Raw genomic sequence first — 18,691 nt, forward strand, 5'->3', positions numbered from 1 at the left:
AATCTGGGAACTCAATAAAGAGACCCAAGAGATAGAAGAGAATGTCAGGTGATCTAAGTTTCGAGTGAAATATCTATTCTGGGTGCAGTGACCCTCAGAGCTGGTTCACACCACAAAAACGCACTACAGATCCGTTCCAGATGAGTTTCTGCATGTGCGTATTTAACCCATTCAGGTGCTTTTTTGATGCGTTCCTGGATGCATTCCAGATGCTTTTACCTTCTTTTTTTTTTCTGGTTTTCTTTTCAATGTAGTGGGGTCTGGTGCGTTTTTGGTGCGTTTTACTGAGTTCCAATACAGTTCAGTGCAGGAAAAATGCAACATGTTCTACTTTTTTTTTTCTGGAACTGGAACGCCCTGGAACTGACCGCACTGGTGTAAACTATGCCATTAGAAACCAAAAAAAACCTACTTTCCATGCATTTTTGACAAAGAAAAAAAAAAGCACTGGACTACACATGGTGTGAACTGACCCTTAAAGTGGTTGTAAACCTCAGACATAAACAAAAATGGAGCATATCCCTCTATAGTGCGGATGTGTCTCTATCCAGAGCGCTGAGTGTCATTTCTATCTGCTACTTTCTTCCTCTGCTATCAGCAGGAATCACTTCTGACAAGTTTTCCTGCCGCAGAGAAAAAAGTTGACGGGGAGGGATCTCCAGCTGATTGACAGCCTCAGCTCTGTTCCTGTGTGTTGTGTGGAGGGGTGTCTCTCTTCCCTCCAATCAGCTCTTAGAGCTCTCCTCACTGAGCTCTGCAGTGTGTAACTTCAGCTCTTCTCCTTTTTTTTCTGATCTCCCAGACAAGCTTTATAATTTCAGCAGTATGAATGGATGTAGAGAAGAGAAGACTGCAGACCTGAGTGTAGTCCCTTCACTGGGTATATGTAAGGGTTTACAACCACTTTAAGTCATTGTTTCTAGTCTTTCTTGAATTTCCCTGCCCAGTCTTTATTTTTGGTGGAATTTTGTTAGAATCACATTCCCTGTTTTTTTTTCTTAGTTTAGATATTCTTGTCACCCATTTGTTTTACCATAGTGTATGTTTGTGCATGCGGCACAGGGCATAGTGATATTTGCACGGTGACAGTAACGGGCAGTGTTTCTTTCTTCTAGCAGCCAGAGGTGAAACCTCAGAGCAGTGCCGTCCAGGAGCTCCGGGGTATGTTGGTAAGTACCCCAAACTATCAGTCTGATGCTTCCTCTTTGGGTGGAGGATGGAGATAATAGATTGTATGTCTCCTTGCAGAATACCATCAGCTCTTCAACCAGTCAGAGGAGACATGGCACCATCAGCACAGCCTCCACCGAAACAGAACTTGAGAGGATTCTGCGGCGCCGCAAAGTGACGACAGATCAAGATGCATCCAGTAAGTGGGCAGCCATATTTTCCTGAGATCATCCCAGGTGAATATTCAATGTCTGGAGGTGTGATGGATGATGTCCCCTACCCAGTTCCACCTAAACCTTTCTAGAGGCAGAAAGAACTTCTGAGTAATTGCCATTATTTTATGGTAGCCCTTAAAAGTGCCCCATCTGCTAGATATGTAAAGCATCTTATGAACTTTGCTGGACCAGAACTTTGAGGAGTGCACCACCTGTTTAGTCTCATCAGTGTGGATTGGCTGGTTCAGGGGTGACTTCTCCCCTCTGCATATGTTTGCCATTACCTGCAATCTGCCTATCGAGCCCTTGTATGCCAGTGAAGTCACTCATGCATTGCTGCTGTACTGTAAGTTGGCTTGTTTCAGGGTCAGTCACTGAGATTACTCAAACCATACATTCCACAGGGCAGAGCTGCCAGTTCCTGTTCTTTTTTTTCTGGCAGGTGCACTTAGGGTGGGGGGTTCATATAGCATGCCGTGTAAAAATGGCATTTACCAAGAAAAGTTGGTAGCCATCTTCTACCCATATATTGTACACCGCTGATTTCAAATGTTGAATTTTGTCCCTGTTTGGTTGAATTAAACTGGCAAAGTTTTTACTTTCCTTTTTCAGCAGGACCCCTGACCTCCACCGAATCCAAGTCAATGCCGGTCCTGGGCTGCGTGACCAACTCACCCCTACGCCATAAGGGCAGAAACGCTGAATCCGAGATGCGGTGTGGACATCCGACATCACAGATGCAGGGTGCCGACAAACCTAACCACATAAAGCAGACATCGCAGTAAGTGACTCCACCATGTGTGTCACCTTTGTGAACCCCAGCCATGACCTCCAACCAGAATTGAAGATGCTAAGCGAACATCTTGGGTGTGGTGAATGTCAGTCTGTGCCAAATTATCTACCAGATGATCCCTAATGTGTACAGACAGGACAGATCTATTATCACTTTCAATCCCCCTCCCAGTGTGCATTTCAGGAAAGGAACAATGTTACAATCATGCTTCATTAAATCTAATTTCCTCTTTTCCTGGCTGAAGACAAAACAGATTAGTTTTTTTGCTGCCTTCTGTGCAGGGATCCTCCACCTCGCTCTTGTATAGGAGTCCTCCTATGTGAGACACCTTTGCTGCCTCATGTATGGGGGGTCCTCCACCTCCCTCCCGTATAGGAGTCCTGCTATGTGAGACACCTCTGCTGCCTCATGTATGGGGGTCCTCCACTTCCTGTATAGGAGTCCTCCTATGTGAGACACCTCTGCTGCCTCATGTATGGGGGTCCTCCACCACCTCCTGTAGTTGCCCTCCTTTGATAAGGGTTTATGATCATGTCATCCAGGATCCATCATGCCTTCCCTTACGCTGTTGGTGTGCCCTTAGTTTGGAGAATATCTTCTGTTGTCCCTGTAGGGAAGGAAGATGCTAAAATATGGTCTGTCCTGGAAGAAATATCCCATGAATAGAGCACACAGCCATGGAGAAGCCCAGATCATTCCTAGCTTTATACAAACACCCAGGGCCGATCCTGGGCAGGTGCACGTGGTGCACCGCGCCCCAGCACTGCAATCTGCTGCAGAAGAGGGGCGCCAAAGCTGTCTGTGGCACTCACTTGAAGTTGACTGCACTGGTTGCTCACTTGCTAGAATCGCCAGCCGCCCGGCGTCTAGCTAGCAACCAGTGACGTTAGTCAGAGGCCGCGGCCGCCCCAGCATTCAGAGCGCGCCGCGGCCGCCCCAGCAATCATAGCGAGCCGCCTCCGTGGCTAGTGAACAAGCTCCACCAACCTCTACCATGTTCTTTAGACAGTGTGGCTCAGAGGGAGCGGAGCCTGCACTGCACCAGGCCGGCCTCAAGTAAGTGTAACTTAAGTAAGTTGTGCCCATCAAAAGCTGCCACTGTGCCCATCAAACACAGCTACTGTGCCCATCAAACGCCCACTGTGCCCCGCCTAAAAGCAGCCACTGTGCCCAGTAAAGCAGCCAATGTTCCCATCAAACGCTGCCACTGTTCCCATCAAACGCTGCCACTGTTCCCATCAAACGCAGCCACTGCGCCCATCAAACGCAGCCACTGCGCCCATCAAACGCAGCCACTGCGCCCATCAAACGCATTCACTGCGCCCATCAAACACAGCCACTGTGCCCATCAAAAGCTGCCACTGTGCCCATCAAACGCAGCTACTGTGCCCATCAAACGCAGCTACTGTGCCCATCTAACGCATTCACTGCGCCCATCAAACGCATTCACTGCGCCCATCAAACGCATTCACTGCGCCCATCAAACGCATTCACTGCGCCCATCAAACGCATTTACTGCGCCCATCAAACGCATTCACTGTGCCCATCAAACGCATTCACTGTGCCCATCAAACGCATTCACTGTGCCCATCAAACGCATTCACTGTGCCCATCAAACGCAGCCACTGTGCCCATCAAAAGCAGCCACTGTGCCCATCAAAAGCTGCCACTGTGCCCATCAAAAGCTGCCACTGTGCCCATCAAAAGCTGCCACTGTGCCCATCAAAAGCTGCCACTGTGCCCATCAAACGCAGCTACTGTGCCCATCAAACGCAGCTACTGTGCCCATCAAACCCTGCCACTGTGCCCATCAAAAGCAGCAACTCTGCCCATCAAACGCAGCCACTGTGCTCCGCCTAAAAGCAGCCACTGTGCCCATTAAAAGCAGCCACTGTGCCCATCAAACGCAGCTTCTGTGCTCATTAAAAGCAGCCACTGTGCCCATCAAACGCAGCTACTGTGCCCATCAAACGCATTCACTGCGCCCATCAAACGCATTCACTGCGCCCATCAAAAGCTGCCACTGTGCCCATCAAACGCAGCTACTATGCCCATCAAACCCTGCCATTGTGCCCATCAAACGCAGCAACTCTGCCCATCAAACGCAGCCACTGTGTCCATCAAAAAGGGGAGGAATTAGTAAGATTACCACGCCCATGTGGGGGCGCCAGAAATATTTCTTTAGCCAGGGGTCTGTGACCCTAGGATCGGCCCTACAAACACCCCAAATCTCTAAAAGGGAATATTTCAGAACCTCTTAAAATTGTGATGGCCCTAGGATTTCTGACTGTAGAATGGCATTACACAGATCAATCCATGATGGGATGATACAGGGACCTGGATCTGATCCTGCCTAGACATTCCCAATATATAATCTATAAAGCTGACTGGGCCCATGAAGGCATCAGATGCTCATCTCCTGACCTGCTCTCTCACTGGGTGGCCACAGATAGGAAGATTTCCATAACCCTAGAAAGGGAGATAGATACCAACCCCAAATGAGTGCTACTACCGCAGTCCTTTTCCAGCGGTCAAAGCATTTTTCCCACTTTTATTCCCGTTTTTCCTAGCAGAGGAAAGGATGGAGACCTGCTCCCAGGAGATTCACCAAAAAAATCTCTCCTGCCTGATAATGAGCATTTCTAACCAACTAAAATGCTCCTAATCACCTCCTAGAGTTTAGACAGTCAGCAGCCAGAAACCAAAGGAAAGATCCATAATGGGGTCTTCTGTTAGACTATCTGCCATAGAGGTTCTCGATAATGAGAACTGCTGTGGGTCTGTGATAAAGCTTCCTGAAAATGGGGACTTCTGTGGTCAATCTGTCATAGAACTCCCTGATTATTGGGGAATGCTATGAGTCTGTCTTCAGTGGAGCTCCCTGATAATGGAGATTGCTGTGTGTCCATCTGTCATATAGTTATGTAAAAATGGGGACTGTTGTAGGTCTGTTTGTTATAGAGCTCCCTGATAATGAGGACTGCTGTGGGTCCATTTGTCAGAGTTCGATGCTGATTGGGTCTACTATAGGTCTATCTATAATAGAGCTCCCTGATTATGGGGACTGCTGTGGGTATTTCTGTCTGTCTGTCTGTCTGTCTGTCTGTCATAGAGCTCACTAAATATTACGGACTTCTGTTGTCATAGAGCTTCTTGATAAAAGGGACTGCTGTGGGTATGTCGGTTATAGAGTTTCCTGATCGTGGGGACTGCTGTGGGTTCATCTGTCTTAGATGGACTCATAGTAATCCCCATCATTTAGGGAGCTCTATGACAGACATACCAATAGCAGTCACCATTATCGATGAGCTGTAAAAGACCGACCTCCAGCAGTCCCCATTATCAGGGAGCTCTATGACAGACATATTGCAAAAATGGAAGGAAATATGGGATTTTAATGGTACCACATAAAAAAAAAATAGTTTTAAAAAAATAGAATTGTTTTTAAAGGAGTTTTGTGAATTCAATAATTACTGAGTATATGTTTCATAAATATTCCACTATATTGTTTCTCATGACCCCAGTTGCACTGCGTTGGTATCACCAATAACCCTCAAACTATGAATTGGGAGCCCCCAATAAACACAGTATATAGCTCAATGAAAACAACCATATTTTACTATATACCAGGTATCCAGTGGTGGTCTAATTGATGGATGGTGACATCTAGCTCAATCTCTTACTCAACATGTTTTGTGTTTTAAATATACGCTTCTTCAGGAGCTTAGGGGTTAAATTATAATCTATAATGAAATCACTATAGCTTCATTAGACTATGACAGAGAGATCCACAGTAGTCCCCATTATCAGGGAGCTCTGTCATAGAGCTCCCTGATAATGGGGACTGCTGAGGGTCAAATTTGTCATAGAGCTCCCAGACAATGGGGATTGCTGTGGGACTCCCTGTTATAGAGCTCCCTGATATTGGGGACTGCTGTGGGTCCATCTGTCATAGAACCCCCTGATAATAGGGACTGCTGTGGGTCCATCTGTCATAGAGCTCCCTAAATATTGGGGACTGCTATGGGTCCATCTGTCATAGAGCTCCCTGATAATGGGGACTGCTGTGGGTCCAACTGTCATAGAGCTCCCTAAATATTGGGGACTGCTGTGGGTCCATCTGTCATTGAGCTCCCTGATAATGGGGACTGTCTGTCATAGAGCTCCCTGATAATGGGGACTGTCTGTCATTGAGCTCCCTGATAATGGGGACTGTCTGTCATTGAGCTCCCTGATAATGGGGACTGTCTGTCATAGAGCTCCCTGATAATAGGGACTGCTGTGGGTCCATCTGTCATTGAGCTCCCTGATAATGGGGACTGTTGTGGGACTGTCTGTCATAGAGCCCCCTGATAATGGGGACTGTTGTGGGACTGTCTGTCATAGAGCCCCCTGATAATGGGGACTGCTGTGGGTCCATCTGTCATTGAGCTCCCTAAATATTGGGGACTGCTGTGGGTCCATCTGGGGTATGAATACTTTTTCAAGGGACTGTACCCACCAATGTATTGTAAAAAAAACAAAAAACAGTGGAGAGTCGGATGTCTATTTTTGGGGTTCTGTTTATAATCAACCATTCAGAAATAGCCCTTGGGCAGGCCAGTGGCACTGAGCTGTCCTCGGACTCCTTGGTTCACAGACATCGAGTACAGAGTTGATCTGAGTGGCTTTACTGTTACTATTACGGTTTACAATTAATAGTCCACCCCTTCCATTTACAATGGAGGAAGGTGAAGGAGTAGGAACAAGTAAATGAATGATCATTTATTAGTACCAGAGCAAAAGAATCAGCAGATTGAGGGGTGGTAAACTGATTGTGGGATTTTTTTTTTTCAAAGCTTGTGGGATTGGGGACTGCTGTGGGTCCATCTGTCATTGAGCTCCCTGATAATGGGGAGTGCTGTGGGACTGTCTGTCATTGAGCTCCCTGATAATGGGGACTGCTGTGGGACTGTCTGTCATAGAGCTCCCTGATAATGGGGACTGCTGTGGGTTCAACTGTCATAGAGTTTCCTGATAATGGGGACTGCTGTGGGTCCAACTGTCATAGAGCTCCCTAAATATTCGGGACTGCTGTGGGTCCATCTGTCATAGAGCTCCCTAAATATTCGGGACTGCTGTGGGTCCATCTGTCATAGAGCTCCCTGATAATAGGGACTGCTGTGGGACCATCTGTCATTGAGCTCCCTGATAATAGGGACTGCTGTGGGACCATCTGTCATTGAGCTCCCTGATAATGGGGACTGCTGTGGGTCCATCTGTCATTGAGCTCCCTAATAATGGGGACTACTGTGGGACTGTCTGTCATAGAGCTCCCTGATAATGGGGACTACTGTGGGTCCATCTGTCATTGAGCTCCCTAATAATGGGGACTACTGTGGGACTGTCTGTCATAGAGCTCCCTGATAATGGGGACTACTGTGGGTCCAACTGTCATTGAGCTCCCTGATATTGGGGACTGCTGTGGGACTGTCTGTCATAGAGCTCCCTGATAATGGGGACTGCTGTGGGTCCATCTGTCATTGAGCTCCCTAATAATGGGGACTACTGTGGGACTGTCTGTCATAGAGCTCCCTGATAATGGGGACTACTGTGGGTCCAACTGTCATTGAGCTCCCTAATAATGGGGACTACTGTGGGACTGTCTGTCATTGAGCTCCCTGATAATGGGGACTACTGTGGGACTGTCTGTCATTGAGCTCCCTGATAATGGGGACTGCTGTGGGTCCATCTGTCATTGAGCTCCCTGATAATGGGGACTGCTGTGACTGTCTGAATTGGCCCATGATAATGGAGTGTTTGGACACACTGCTGTACAGGTCTATGGGGGGAACAAAGGTGTGGGGCTTCCATTGGGCTTGGCATTGAAAGCGTCAGAATGGCCAAATCCCACTACAGATTACTGGCAATGGCGGCAGACTAAAACTAAAAGGAACTCCCGGCTTGTCTCCATCTACATCACAACACTGTGACCTTGCTTTTACATCCAGCCATATCTGTATAGTTCAGGCAGTTCTCCCAGGGTCCCCCTCCCTTCCCCCACTGTCTGCCGTTGGCTTTGTTGATTGATTCTGGAATGGGGGGGGGTCCTTGTTACCTTTTCAGAATTCTCTGGGATTTTGTGTCTGTGAAAAGCGATAACCTTCACATGTCGATGCCGCACCTCTGATCACCTTTTGTGTTTTTTTTTGTTTTTTGTTCCGCTTAATAATACAAACGCGGCAGAGAAAAGGAAATGGCAGAAAGTTGATTTGGGCTGCGGAAGAAAAGGATGGGGAAATGGCTGTCAGACCAAGGTCTGCCGGATCCGCGCTGAATTGGCGTGAAAAGCATCTTTCTGCTGACTGTCACGGTTGTTAGGACGATGAAAGGCGGCGCCGCGCTCAATCTGTCTGCGCTGCACAAACTGAATGAGGAGCTTGTAATGGGGAGGAGAAGGTTATCCCTTAAAGAGACCTGTTTGGGGTGGGTGAGGGTAGGTTGTCACTTAAAGTGAAGATGATAAAATGTAAATAAATGGAGAATCCATCCTCTGCAACAAAGAGGTGCTGGAAAAGTCACTGGAAGGTGCCACAAGCAGCTGAGACTTGTAGTTCCTCGGACCTGGCAGAGTGGGCTGGGACTCATAGTCCCTCGGATCTATCCGAGCTAGCTGGGTCTTGTAGTTCCATAGACCTGGCCGAGCCAGCTGGGACTGATAGTTAGCTGGAACTTGTAGTTCTACAGACCTGGTAGAGCTGGCTGGAACTTGTAGTTTTGCACATCTAGAAGAGATGGCTGGGACTTGTAGTTTTGCAGAGATGGCTGGGACTTTTAGTTTTGCAGAGGTGGCTGGGACTTGTAGTTTTGCAGAGATGGCTGGGACTTGTAGTTTTGCAGAGATGGCTGGGACTTGTAGTTTTGCAGAGATGGCTGGGACTTGTGGTTTTGAAGAGATGGCTGGGACTTGTAGTGTTGCAGAGATGGCTGGGACTTGTAGTGTTGCAGAGATGGCTGGGACTTGTAGTGTTGCAGAGATGGCTGGGACTTGTACCAATCGTACTCAGAGGGAGCATAATGAAAGTGTTAATGTTCAGATGTGCAGGATAAGGGAGGTGAGGGGTTAATATACTGGTCACTAGACAAAACATGCAGTTGAGACTGGGGGGGTGTGAAGAGTGACCCTAGGTTCTCACTTCTGGGTGCGGGAATTGCAGCGATATCCGCAGTGAAAACGCACTGCTCTGCGGCAATGCACGGGGCAGCCATTCATTCTGAATGGCATCACTGCGCAGGGAAATTGCATGGTCAAAAAGACCATTGCGATTTCCCTGCGGCCGCGTTTTTGAAAAGATGCGTGCACTTTTCTTTTTTTTTTTTTTTTGTGTAAACGCAGGCACGGCATCATATTCATTTGAATGGCGTGCTGTGCCCACACAAATGTGGCATGCAAAAATACATAGGTGTAAACCACAGCTTTGAAAAAAAAAAATCCCACAATCAGTTTACCACCCCTCAATCTGCTGATTCTTTTGCTCTGGTACTAATAAATGATCATTCATTTACTTGTTCCTACTCCTTCACCTTCCTCCATTGTAAATGGAAGGGGTGGACTATTAATTGTAAACAGTAATAGTAACAGTAAAGCCACTCAGATCAACTCTGTACTCGATGTCTGTGAACCAAGGAGTCCGAGGACAGCTCAGTGCCACTGGCCTGCCCAAGGGCCATTTCTGAATGGTTGATTATAAACAGAACCCCAAAAATAGACATCCGACTCTCCACTGTTTTTTGTTTTTTCTACAATACAGTGGTGGGTACAGTCCCTTGAAAAAGTATTCATACCCCTTGAAATGTTCCATATTTTGTCATGTTCTAACCAAAAACGTAAATGTATTTTATGTGATAGACCAACACAAAGTGGTACATACAGTTAGGTCCATATATATTTGGACACGGGCACAATTTTCATACTTTTGGTTCTGTATACCACCAGAATAAAATGAAACAATCCAAATGAATTTGAAGTGCAGACTCTCAGCTTTAATTCAAGGGGTTGAACATAAGTATCAAAGTACAAAATTTTAAGAACTGTAACCATTTTTATACACAGTCCCCCCATTTGCAGGGGCTCAAATGTAATTGGACAAATGAATATAATCATAAATTAAATGTTCATTTTTAATATTTTGTTGAGAATCCTTTACTGGCAATGACTGCCTGAAGTCTGGAACCCATGGACATTATCAAAGACTGGGTTTCCTCCTCTCTGATGCTTTGCCGGGCTCTAACTGCAGCTGTCTTCAGTTGTTCTTTGTGGGTCTTTCTGCCTTTAGTTTTGCCTTCAGCAAGTGAAATGCATGCTCAATGGGGTTGAGATCAGGTGATTGACTCGGCCATTGCAGAATATTCCACTTCTTTTCCTTCAAAAGTTCCTGGGTTGCTTTTGCAGTGTGTTTTGGATCATTGTCCATCTGTACTGTAAAGCGCCGTCCAATCAACTTTGCTGAATCTGGGCTAACCGTATATCTCTAAACACTGCAGAATTCATCTGGCTGCTTCTGTCTTCTGTCACATCATCAATAGACACCAATGACCCAGTGCCACTGGAACCCATGCATGTCCATGCCATCACACTGCCTCCACCATGTTTTACAGATGATGTTGTGTGCTTTAAATCATGAGCTGTTCCAAGCCTTCTCCACACTTTTTTCTTCCCATCATTCTGGTATAGACTAATTTTAGATTCATCCATCCAAAGAATGCTTTTCCAGAACTGGTCTGGCTTTTTTAGATGTTTTTTGGCAAAGTCTAATCTGGCTTTTCTATTATTCAGGCTTATGAATGGTCTGCACCTCTGTAATTGCTCTCGTGAAGTCTTCTCTTGATTTTAGACTTTAACAATGATATGCCCACCCCCCGGAGAGTGTCCTTCACTTGTCTGGATGTTGTGAATGGGTTTTTCTTTACCATAGAGAGGATCCTGCAATCATCCACCACTGTTGTCCTCCATGGACATCCAGGCCATTTTATGTTGCTGAGCTCACCAGTGTGTTCTTCTTTCCTCAGAATGTACCAAGCTGTTGATTTTGCCACTCCTAATGTTGCTGCTATCTCTCTGATGGATTTGTTTAGTTTTTGAAGCCATACAATGGCCTGTTTCACTGGCATGGACAGCTTCTTTGAATGCATGATGTAGGTTCACAGCAATAGATTCCAAATGCAAATACCACACTTAGAAATAACTCTAGACCTTTTACCTGCTTAATTGATGAATAAATAACAAAGGAGTAGCCCACACCTGGCCATGAAACCGCTTTTGGTTCAATTGTCCAATTACTTTTGGACCCTTGAAAAAGGGGGGGTGGCTAATCCTAAAAGCTGTAATTCCTAAACCCTTCCTCCAATTTGGATGTACATACCCTCAAATTGAACCTGAGAGTGTGCACTTTCAGCCCATATCCATAAACTATATAACTATAGCTTGAATATGTTTTGGTAAATACCTGCAAAAATCTAAATTTTTTTCCCAGTGTCCAAATATAAATGGACCAATCAAAGTATGCGTTTGTGCCTAAAGAACCTCACAGGTACAGGTGCCATTCCCAATAGATAATTTACAGATAAATACAAACATAGGAGGGGACTTTGAGGCACCAATACCCATGAACAATTATATATAAAATTAGAAAGATTTTATTTGAACATGATTAAAAGCATCAGAAAGGAAAATAGGACATGATGTGTACAAAATAGAAGAAAAACAAAACATATGTTACACTGATTCTGCCATAGAGGCTGTGAATCCTAATTGTGACCCCTACACGAGTCTTCTTCAGGGATTTGGTTAGACAGAAATAATCATAAATTCTTTAAAACAATAAGCGTACATAAGGAACAAAGAATACTCAAATTGTGCATAGCCAAAAATCACTACATGCATCTTTAAAATATTGGTTTTACAGTTTCAACTTACAAAAAGTCAACAAAAGATTAGGCATCCTATAGCATCGCCGGAGTACGTCCAAATGCCCATATATTAACAGATAACGCAAGGGATAGGAGCCTGACAGTATACAAAATATCATGAATTCAATGAGTAATTCAGGATAGGGAGCGAAAATAACCAAAGGGGTTATCCTAGAACACCATTGGTACTCAGTTAATTGTAAACTAAATTGGGACCAATAAAAATGAAGAAATAACCAGCGGGTATTGGAGATGGCTTAGTCGCACACAGCCCAACAGAGACAAGTGTATTTCAAAATGGAGGTGTTGTATATTAGATAATCCAGAACATTAATATCTATAAAAATGAGATATAGAAAAAAATGTACTAGTTGTAGAATTATTTAAAATTCAAAACAAAAGTAGCTATATCCAATGAGATACTCAAGAGCAGTAAAATTTAGTACTTACTCAAACAAAGGGCCAGCTATAATAAAGGGATTGTATGACTAATGGATCTAGAGAAAAATTGATCGTAGGAGAGGTAGGTGTGTTTGAAAGGAATATTATATATTATCAAAGCCAAGACTTTAATATCTGCAGAAACACATATACAGTGGGCTAACTTAGAGGGCATAAATAGTTTGTTCTTGTCACATGACCATACAACAAAAAATCTGCAAAGATAAATAAGGCATAGTTACCAAGAGAGTCGCCTTGAGTTTGTTATAAAGTGGGGGGCAAAACAAACCCTTCCCAGATGCTGAGCGGACAGAGGAATATCCTAAAGCGTAATGCACCCCCTGTAAAAGCAGTATAAACATAAGCTAAAAGGGGTCTCCCGGTCCATAAGGGTAGTAATGGAGCTCAAATATACTATATATAATCTGGGAGAACAAAATAGCTTACCAGAATCTGTGTGCTATAGGCGGCTTCTCCAGACTATCGCCACTGGCCACTGACAAAATAACAACCAAAATCCCCCTAATAAAGCCTGTAAGCAGTGGGTGAAGATAAGTGTGTACCAATGGTGACCAGGTATCCCAATAGGGTCCATATAGTAATTGGAGAAAAAAAACAATGAGACTCATATTGGGCTGGAATTAAGCTTATGTAGAAGATGCAGCTGATGCTAATGTGTTAATTAAAGGCTCCAATAGGCAATGGCAGCAGTAGTAATAGTTCTTAACTGAAACCGCATGTGGCTCACAGAGCCGTGACCATGTCTTCCCCCACCCTGAAGCCAGCAATGAGATCACTTCTGGCAGATGCCGCATCAGGGTCAGCACGACTACGCCATTGGCACTGATCCCTGCCAGAAATCAGGGTGCCAGCACGTGTGCGTGCCAAAGTCACACACGCATGTGCTGAGACACACAAGGAATGTGTGCACGTGTGCATGGGCACATTTCCAAAACAGGACATAAGGACCAGGCACCTCCATTATCCATGGGACAGTACAGTCCCAACCTGTAGATGAAAATTGAGACTCCCAAAGGGAATATGTCCCAATGGGCAAAGGAAATAACCCCTGATGGCTCCTAACACAGAAAGCCCCCACACTTGGTTTTCCAAGGAGCGGGGGGTCATTTCCTTTGTACAATTTGAGTATTCTTTGTTCCTTATGTATGCTTATTGTTTTGTAGAATTTAAGATTATTTCTGTCTATTCAAACTGCCTGAAGAAGACTCTAAGAGTTGAAACGCGTAGGGATCATGACTGGGCTTCATAGCCTCTATGGCAGAAAGTGTAACATATGTTTTGTTTTGTTTTTTCTATTTTGTACACATCATGTCATATTTTCCTTTTTCTTTTTTGATGCTTTTAATCATGTTCAATTAAAATCATTTTAATTTTATATATAATTATTTATGGGTATTGGTGCCTCAAAGTCCCCTCCCGTGTTTTGTATTTATCTGTAAAATATATATGGACCTGACTTTTAATTGTTTAGTGGAAGGAAAAAGATAAATGGTTTTCAAAATTTGTTACAAAAAAAATATGTGAAAAGGGTGGCATGCATTTATATTCAGCCCTCCTGAGTCAATACTTTGTAGAACCACCTTTCACTGCAATTACAGCTGCAAGTCTTTTTGGGGATGTCTCTACCAGCTTTGCACATCTAGAGAGTGACATTTTTTCCCATTCTATGCCCATGCAAAATAGCTCAAGCTTAGTCAGATTGGATGGAAAGCGTCTGTGAACAGCAATTTTCAAGTCTTGCCACAGATTCTCAATTGGATTTAGGTCTGGACTTTGACTGGGCCATTCTAATGCATGAATATGCTTTGATCCAAACCATTTAATTGTAGCGTTGGCTGTGTGTTTTGGGTCGTTGTTCTGCTGGAAGGTGAACCTCCGCCCCAGTCTCAAGTCTTTTGCAGACTCTTAACAAGTTTTCTTCTAAGATTGCCCTGTATTTGGCTCCATCCATCTTCCCATCAACTCTGATCAGCTTCCATGTCCCTGCTGAAGAAAAGCATCCCCACAACATGATGCTGCCACCACGTTTCACGGTGGGGATGGTGTGTTCAGGGTGATATGCAGCATTTTGCTTTTAGGCCAAAAAGTTCAATTTTGGTCCCATCTGACCAGAGCACCTTCTTCCACATGTTTGCTGTGTCCCCCACATGGCTTCTTGCTAACTGCAAACTGGACTTCTTATGGCTTTCTTTCAACAATGGCTTTCTTCTTGCCACTCTTCCATAAAGGCCAGATTTGTGGAGTGCACAACTAATAGTTGTCCTGTGGACAGATTCTCCCACCTGAGCTGTGGATCTCTGCAGCTCCTCCAGAGTTACCATGGGGCTCTTGGTTGCTTCTCTGATTAATGCTCTCCTTACCTGGCCTGTCAGTTTAGGTGGACGGCCATGTCTTGGTAGGTTTGCAGTTGTGCCATACTCTTTCCATTTTCGGAGGATGGATTGAACAGTGCTCCGTGATATGGTCAAAGCTTGGGATATTGTTTTTATAACCTAACCCTGCTTTACACTTCTCCACAACTTTATCCCTGACCTGTCTGGTGTGTTCCTTGGCCTTCATGATGCTATTTTCTCACTAAGGTTCTCTAGCAAATCTCTGAGGGCTTCACAGAACAGCTGTATTTATACTGAAATTATACACATGTGGACTCTATTTACTAATTAGGTGACTTCTGAGGGCAGTTGGTTCCACTAGATTTTAGTTAGGGGTATCAGAGTAAAGGGGGCTGAATATGCACAAAAATTGAAAACCATTTATTATTTTCCTTCCACTTCACAATTATGTGCCACTTCATGTTGGTCTATCACATAAAATCCCAATAAAATACATTTACGTTTTTGGTTGTAACAAAATTTGGAAAATTTCAAGGGGTATTATTTATTTTTCAAGACACTGTAGGTTTCTATGATGGCTGATGTCAGAGCTTTGATGACTGTAAAATGTATAGATAATACAGTGAAACTATAAAACCTTGTTGTGTCCTGTCAGGTGATCGCTCATCACCTCGCCATGTAATGATACCGTTTAGGCACCTGGAGCATCACATTTTCACTAAAATATAGCGTCTCTGGCGTTAGAAAATTTTTCGCCTTGCCTTAGTGACAAGTTACTTAGACGTGAAATTCATTTGTTTGCCTCGGTTAACTAAGAGGGGAAAATGCTCCATTTTGAGGAAATTGTGTAAAATCCTCCTCCGGGCCACTGACAAAAGGCACCGCGAAACGAATTGCATTTTCTCAGATGTCCTCGGGGTTGAACACAAAGACTCCAGAGGATTTGGCCGCGTTCCCTCCATTGAAAGGCGCTGACGTCTCTGCTGCGTTCCTCCTTTCTGCCTCCTCAGCACGCCACTTTCCTCTGACAGATGTAAATTTTTTTCATTTTTCTCTCCTTGAAGGTGGTGAATATGATTTGCAGTTTTTGTCCATTTTTATTGCAAATGAAACAGAGTTCAGATTGTTTAGGCCGCTCATCCACTTTTGGATCGTTGCCACGTGCTAATGCAAGCCCCCGACTGTGCGCCCGTCATAGAATTGCACGCCGATTCACGAGACTTGTTAAATAGTCTGGCTGGGGAGGCTTCAAAGATCATAAACCTCCAAAGTACCAGGAAAAGAGGCTTTTGTTGATTTTTTTTTTTTTTTTTCTTCCACCATTTTCGTTCTGAAAACACTAAAAAAGATTTTTTTTTTTTTCTGTGTAATGCACAATTTATTTCATCTGAGAAGATTGCACAGAAAACGTTTATGAGAAATTAGAGAAGGTAAAAAAATAAAAAAAAAAAAGATAAACTTATTGCATATGTTAAAAGTAAGTGGAAACCTTTAGCATTATATAAGAAGGCAGCAAAGCCGAAAAACCCAAAGTGGCGAAAGGTCCCAATGGAACGTGTGATGATCAAAATATTGGATGTATGAACCCAATGATATGGTGTCGTAAACAAAAAAGTACTGAGATATATATATATATCTCAGTACATAAGGTACAGAATATGCAAATATCCTCTGAGAACTCTTCTGTGTGCACACAAGCTGAATGCACAACCAATATAAACCCACAGGCAGAATAGAATGTAAGCTCCTCTGGTGCAGAGACTGATGTAAATGGTTAACTTTTTTTTTCCTGTACAACACAATGGAATATGTCAGAGCTATATAAAAATATAATTATATTAATACTGTGTGACTGTGGGGGAGGGGAGGGTGGGGTGGGCATTAGATTGTAAGCTTCTCCAGTGCAGAAACGTATGTAAATGCTTCAGCGTTCCCTATACAGCACTATGTAATATGTCAGAGCTATATAAAAGTATAATAATAATAGTGTGTGACTGTGGTGGAACATTAGAGTGTAAGCTCCTCTGGTGCAGAGACTGATGTGAATGGTTCAGGGTTCTCTGTACAGCACTGCAGAATATGTCAGAGCTATATAAATGTATAACCGTATAACTGTATGACTTTTTAAAATTGAAACGTTAATTGTAGCTTGCAGGTTTTCATTATGGCGTGTGGTGGCGATATAAAGAAGGAATGTGAGTTCAACAATAGGTTTTTTTTTTGGTTTTTTTGTTCATTATGTGCTGTGAAGACTGAAAGCTGACCATAGACAGTTCGAATCTCAGCTGGTTCAGCAGAAACTGTCCGAGATTCAAACCATCTATGGGCAGGCTGAATGTACCCAAGTCGATTAAGGCTGGGTTCACACTGGTGCAAACGCAGACAACCCATGTGATTCGCACCGCATTGCTGTGCAGATCACATGCGATGTCTGTGCGATGCAAATTTAGCCATACAGACTTTATGGCTGAAATTACATTGCATTCGCACCAAAATGGTGCAGCATCCTTTTTTTGGTCCGCACTGAAATCGGATTGTGGTCACACCCATGCAATCCAATTCCTGTACCATTTGACAATTCTCACTGCGATCTTCGAGCCGATCTGGGGGTATCATTAACTTTCTATTGACACCAGCAGCGGTTCGCAGAGGGCAGTGTGAACTGCCTGCGAGTGGCATGCAATGTGTGAACCCGCACAGGAATCCCACTGGTTCCCGAATTGCATATGTGTGAACCCAGGCTGATGGACAACCGGCATCCCAGATTTTTACATACAGATGGAAATCTAAAAACTGCGCTCAGAGACTCCATGTGGCAGCTGACACTTCACTAGACATATAGTGCAAACAACTTTTATACAAAAATTAGTGCAGCGCTCAAATAAATATATGTGAAAAGATGAATAAAAAAGGACCTAGGTCCCACAAATATAATGGCCACCCGAAGTGGCGAAAGGTCCCAACAGAACGTGTGATGATCAAAATATTGAATGTATGAACCCAATTAAATGGTATCATAAACAAAAATAAATACACATATTATATAAGGTGAAAAATATTTGTGCCTAAAAATGAAATTATGTCACTCAAAGTTCATAAATGAATAATCAACATTCAGTGTATAATAGTCCACTATCAGAAATGAGACCCATGAGTTGAGAGAAGGTCACCTGTGAAAGGACACAAAAACGTCTTCCCTCATTGTGTGGTCCGCCACCATACAGTAAGATTGGCACACTTACCAGAAGGTGTGGACTCATACTGGTGTGTATTGAGTCAATCATGCAGTTATGAGGGATCACCTCAACAATATCCCACACTGTCAGATGGTATGGGAATCACTCCGTCCAAGGCTGGATGGAAAGGATCCACTTTCAAAAGGCAGGCCTCTAGTCAGTGGCCCGACCATTAGGGAGCGCCCGGGCGCCGGCCCCTCTATCCACGCCACCCCCTATTCATGCATCCGGCCCCTTTCAGGACGCCTGAATTACAGCAGCGGGGGTGATTTTTTTGAAGCACCTGATTACAGCCGCAGGCTCTAATAGGCTTCAAAATAGGGTGGGCTCGGAGCGCAGAGCATTGCGCCATGAGCCCACCCAGGTGTTAAAACAGTGAATGAATATTCGATGTTGTAACACTGATCCTCAATCCGGCCAATCAGAAGCAGGTCTGAGACCCATTTTCCGATTGGCCAAAAAGGAAGACTCCTGATTGGCCGCCAAGGAGGAGGGAGGAAATGGAAGCCGCCGATGCCCTTGGGGAGCAGAGGA

General features: G+C 44.3%; 1 protein-coding gene across 13 annotated transcripts in view; it reads left to right on the top strand.

Annotated features, from left to right (window-relative positions):
• SHTN1 (shootin 1) overlaps positions 1-18,691 on the top strand; it is a 185,359-nt gene that overhangs the window by 158,660 nt on the left and 8,008 nt on the right. For 12 of the 13 annotated variants that reach the window (XR_012235636.1, XR_012235639.1, XR_012235640.1 and 9 more), the window contains 3 exons: positions 1,116-1,169; positions 1,249-1,369; positions 1,998-2,166. Coding sequence is in view for 4 of the 13 variants with exons in the window: in XM_073595793.1 (XP_073451894.1) it covers positions 1,116-1,169; positions 1,249-1,369; positions 1,998-2,166 (344 nt within the window). In the remaining 9 variants the exon portion in view is untranslated. The remainder of the gene's footprint in view (positions 1-1,115; positions 1,170-1,248; positions 1,370-1,997; positions 2,167-18,691) is intronic. The other variant, XM_073595796.1, reaches the window with a different exon arrangement.

The sequence above is a fragment of the Aquarana catesbeiana genome, linkage group LG08 (genome assembly GCF_042186555.1).
Source record: "Aquarana catesbeiana isolate 2022-GZ linkage group LG08, ASM4218655v1, whole genome shotgun sequence".
Taxonomy (NCBI): Eukaryota; Metazoa; Chordata; class Amphibia; order Anura; family Ranidae; genus Aquarana; species Aquarana catesbeiana.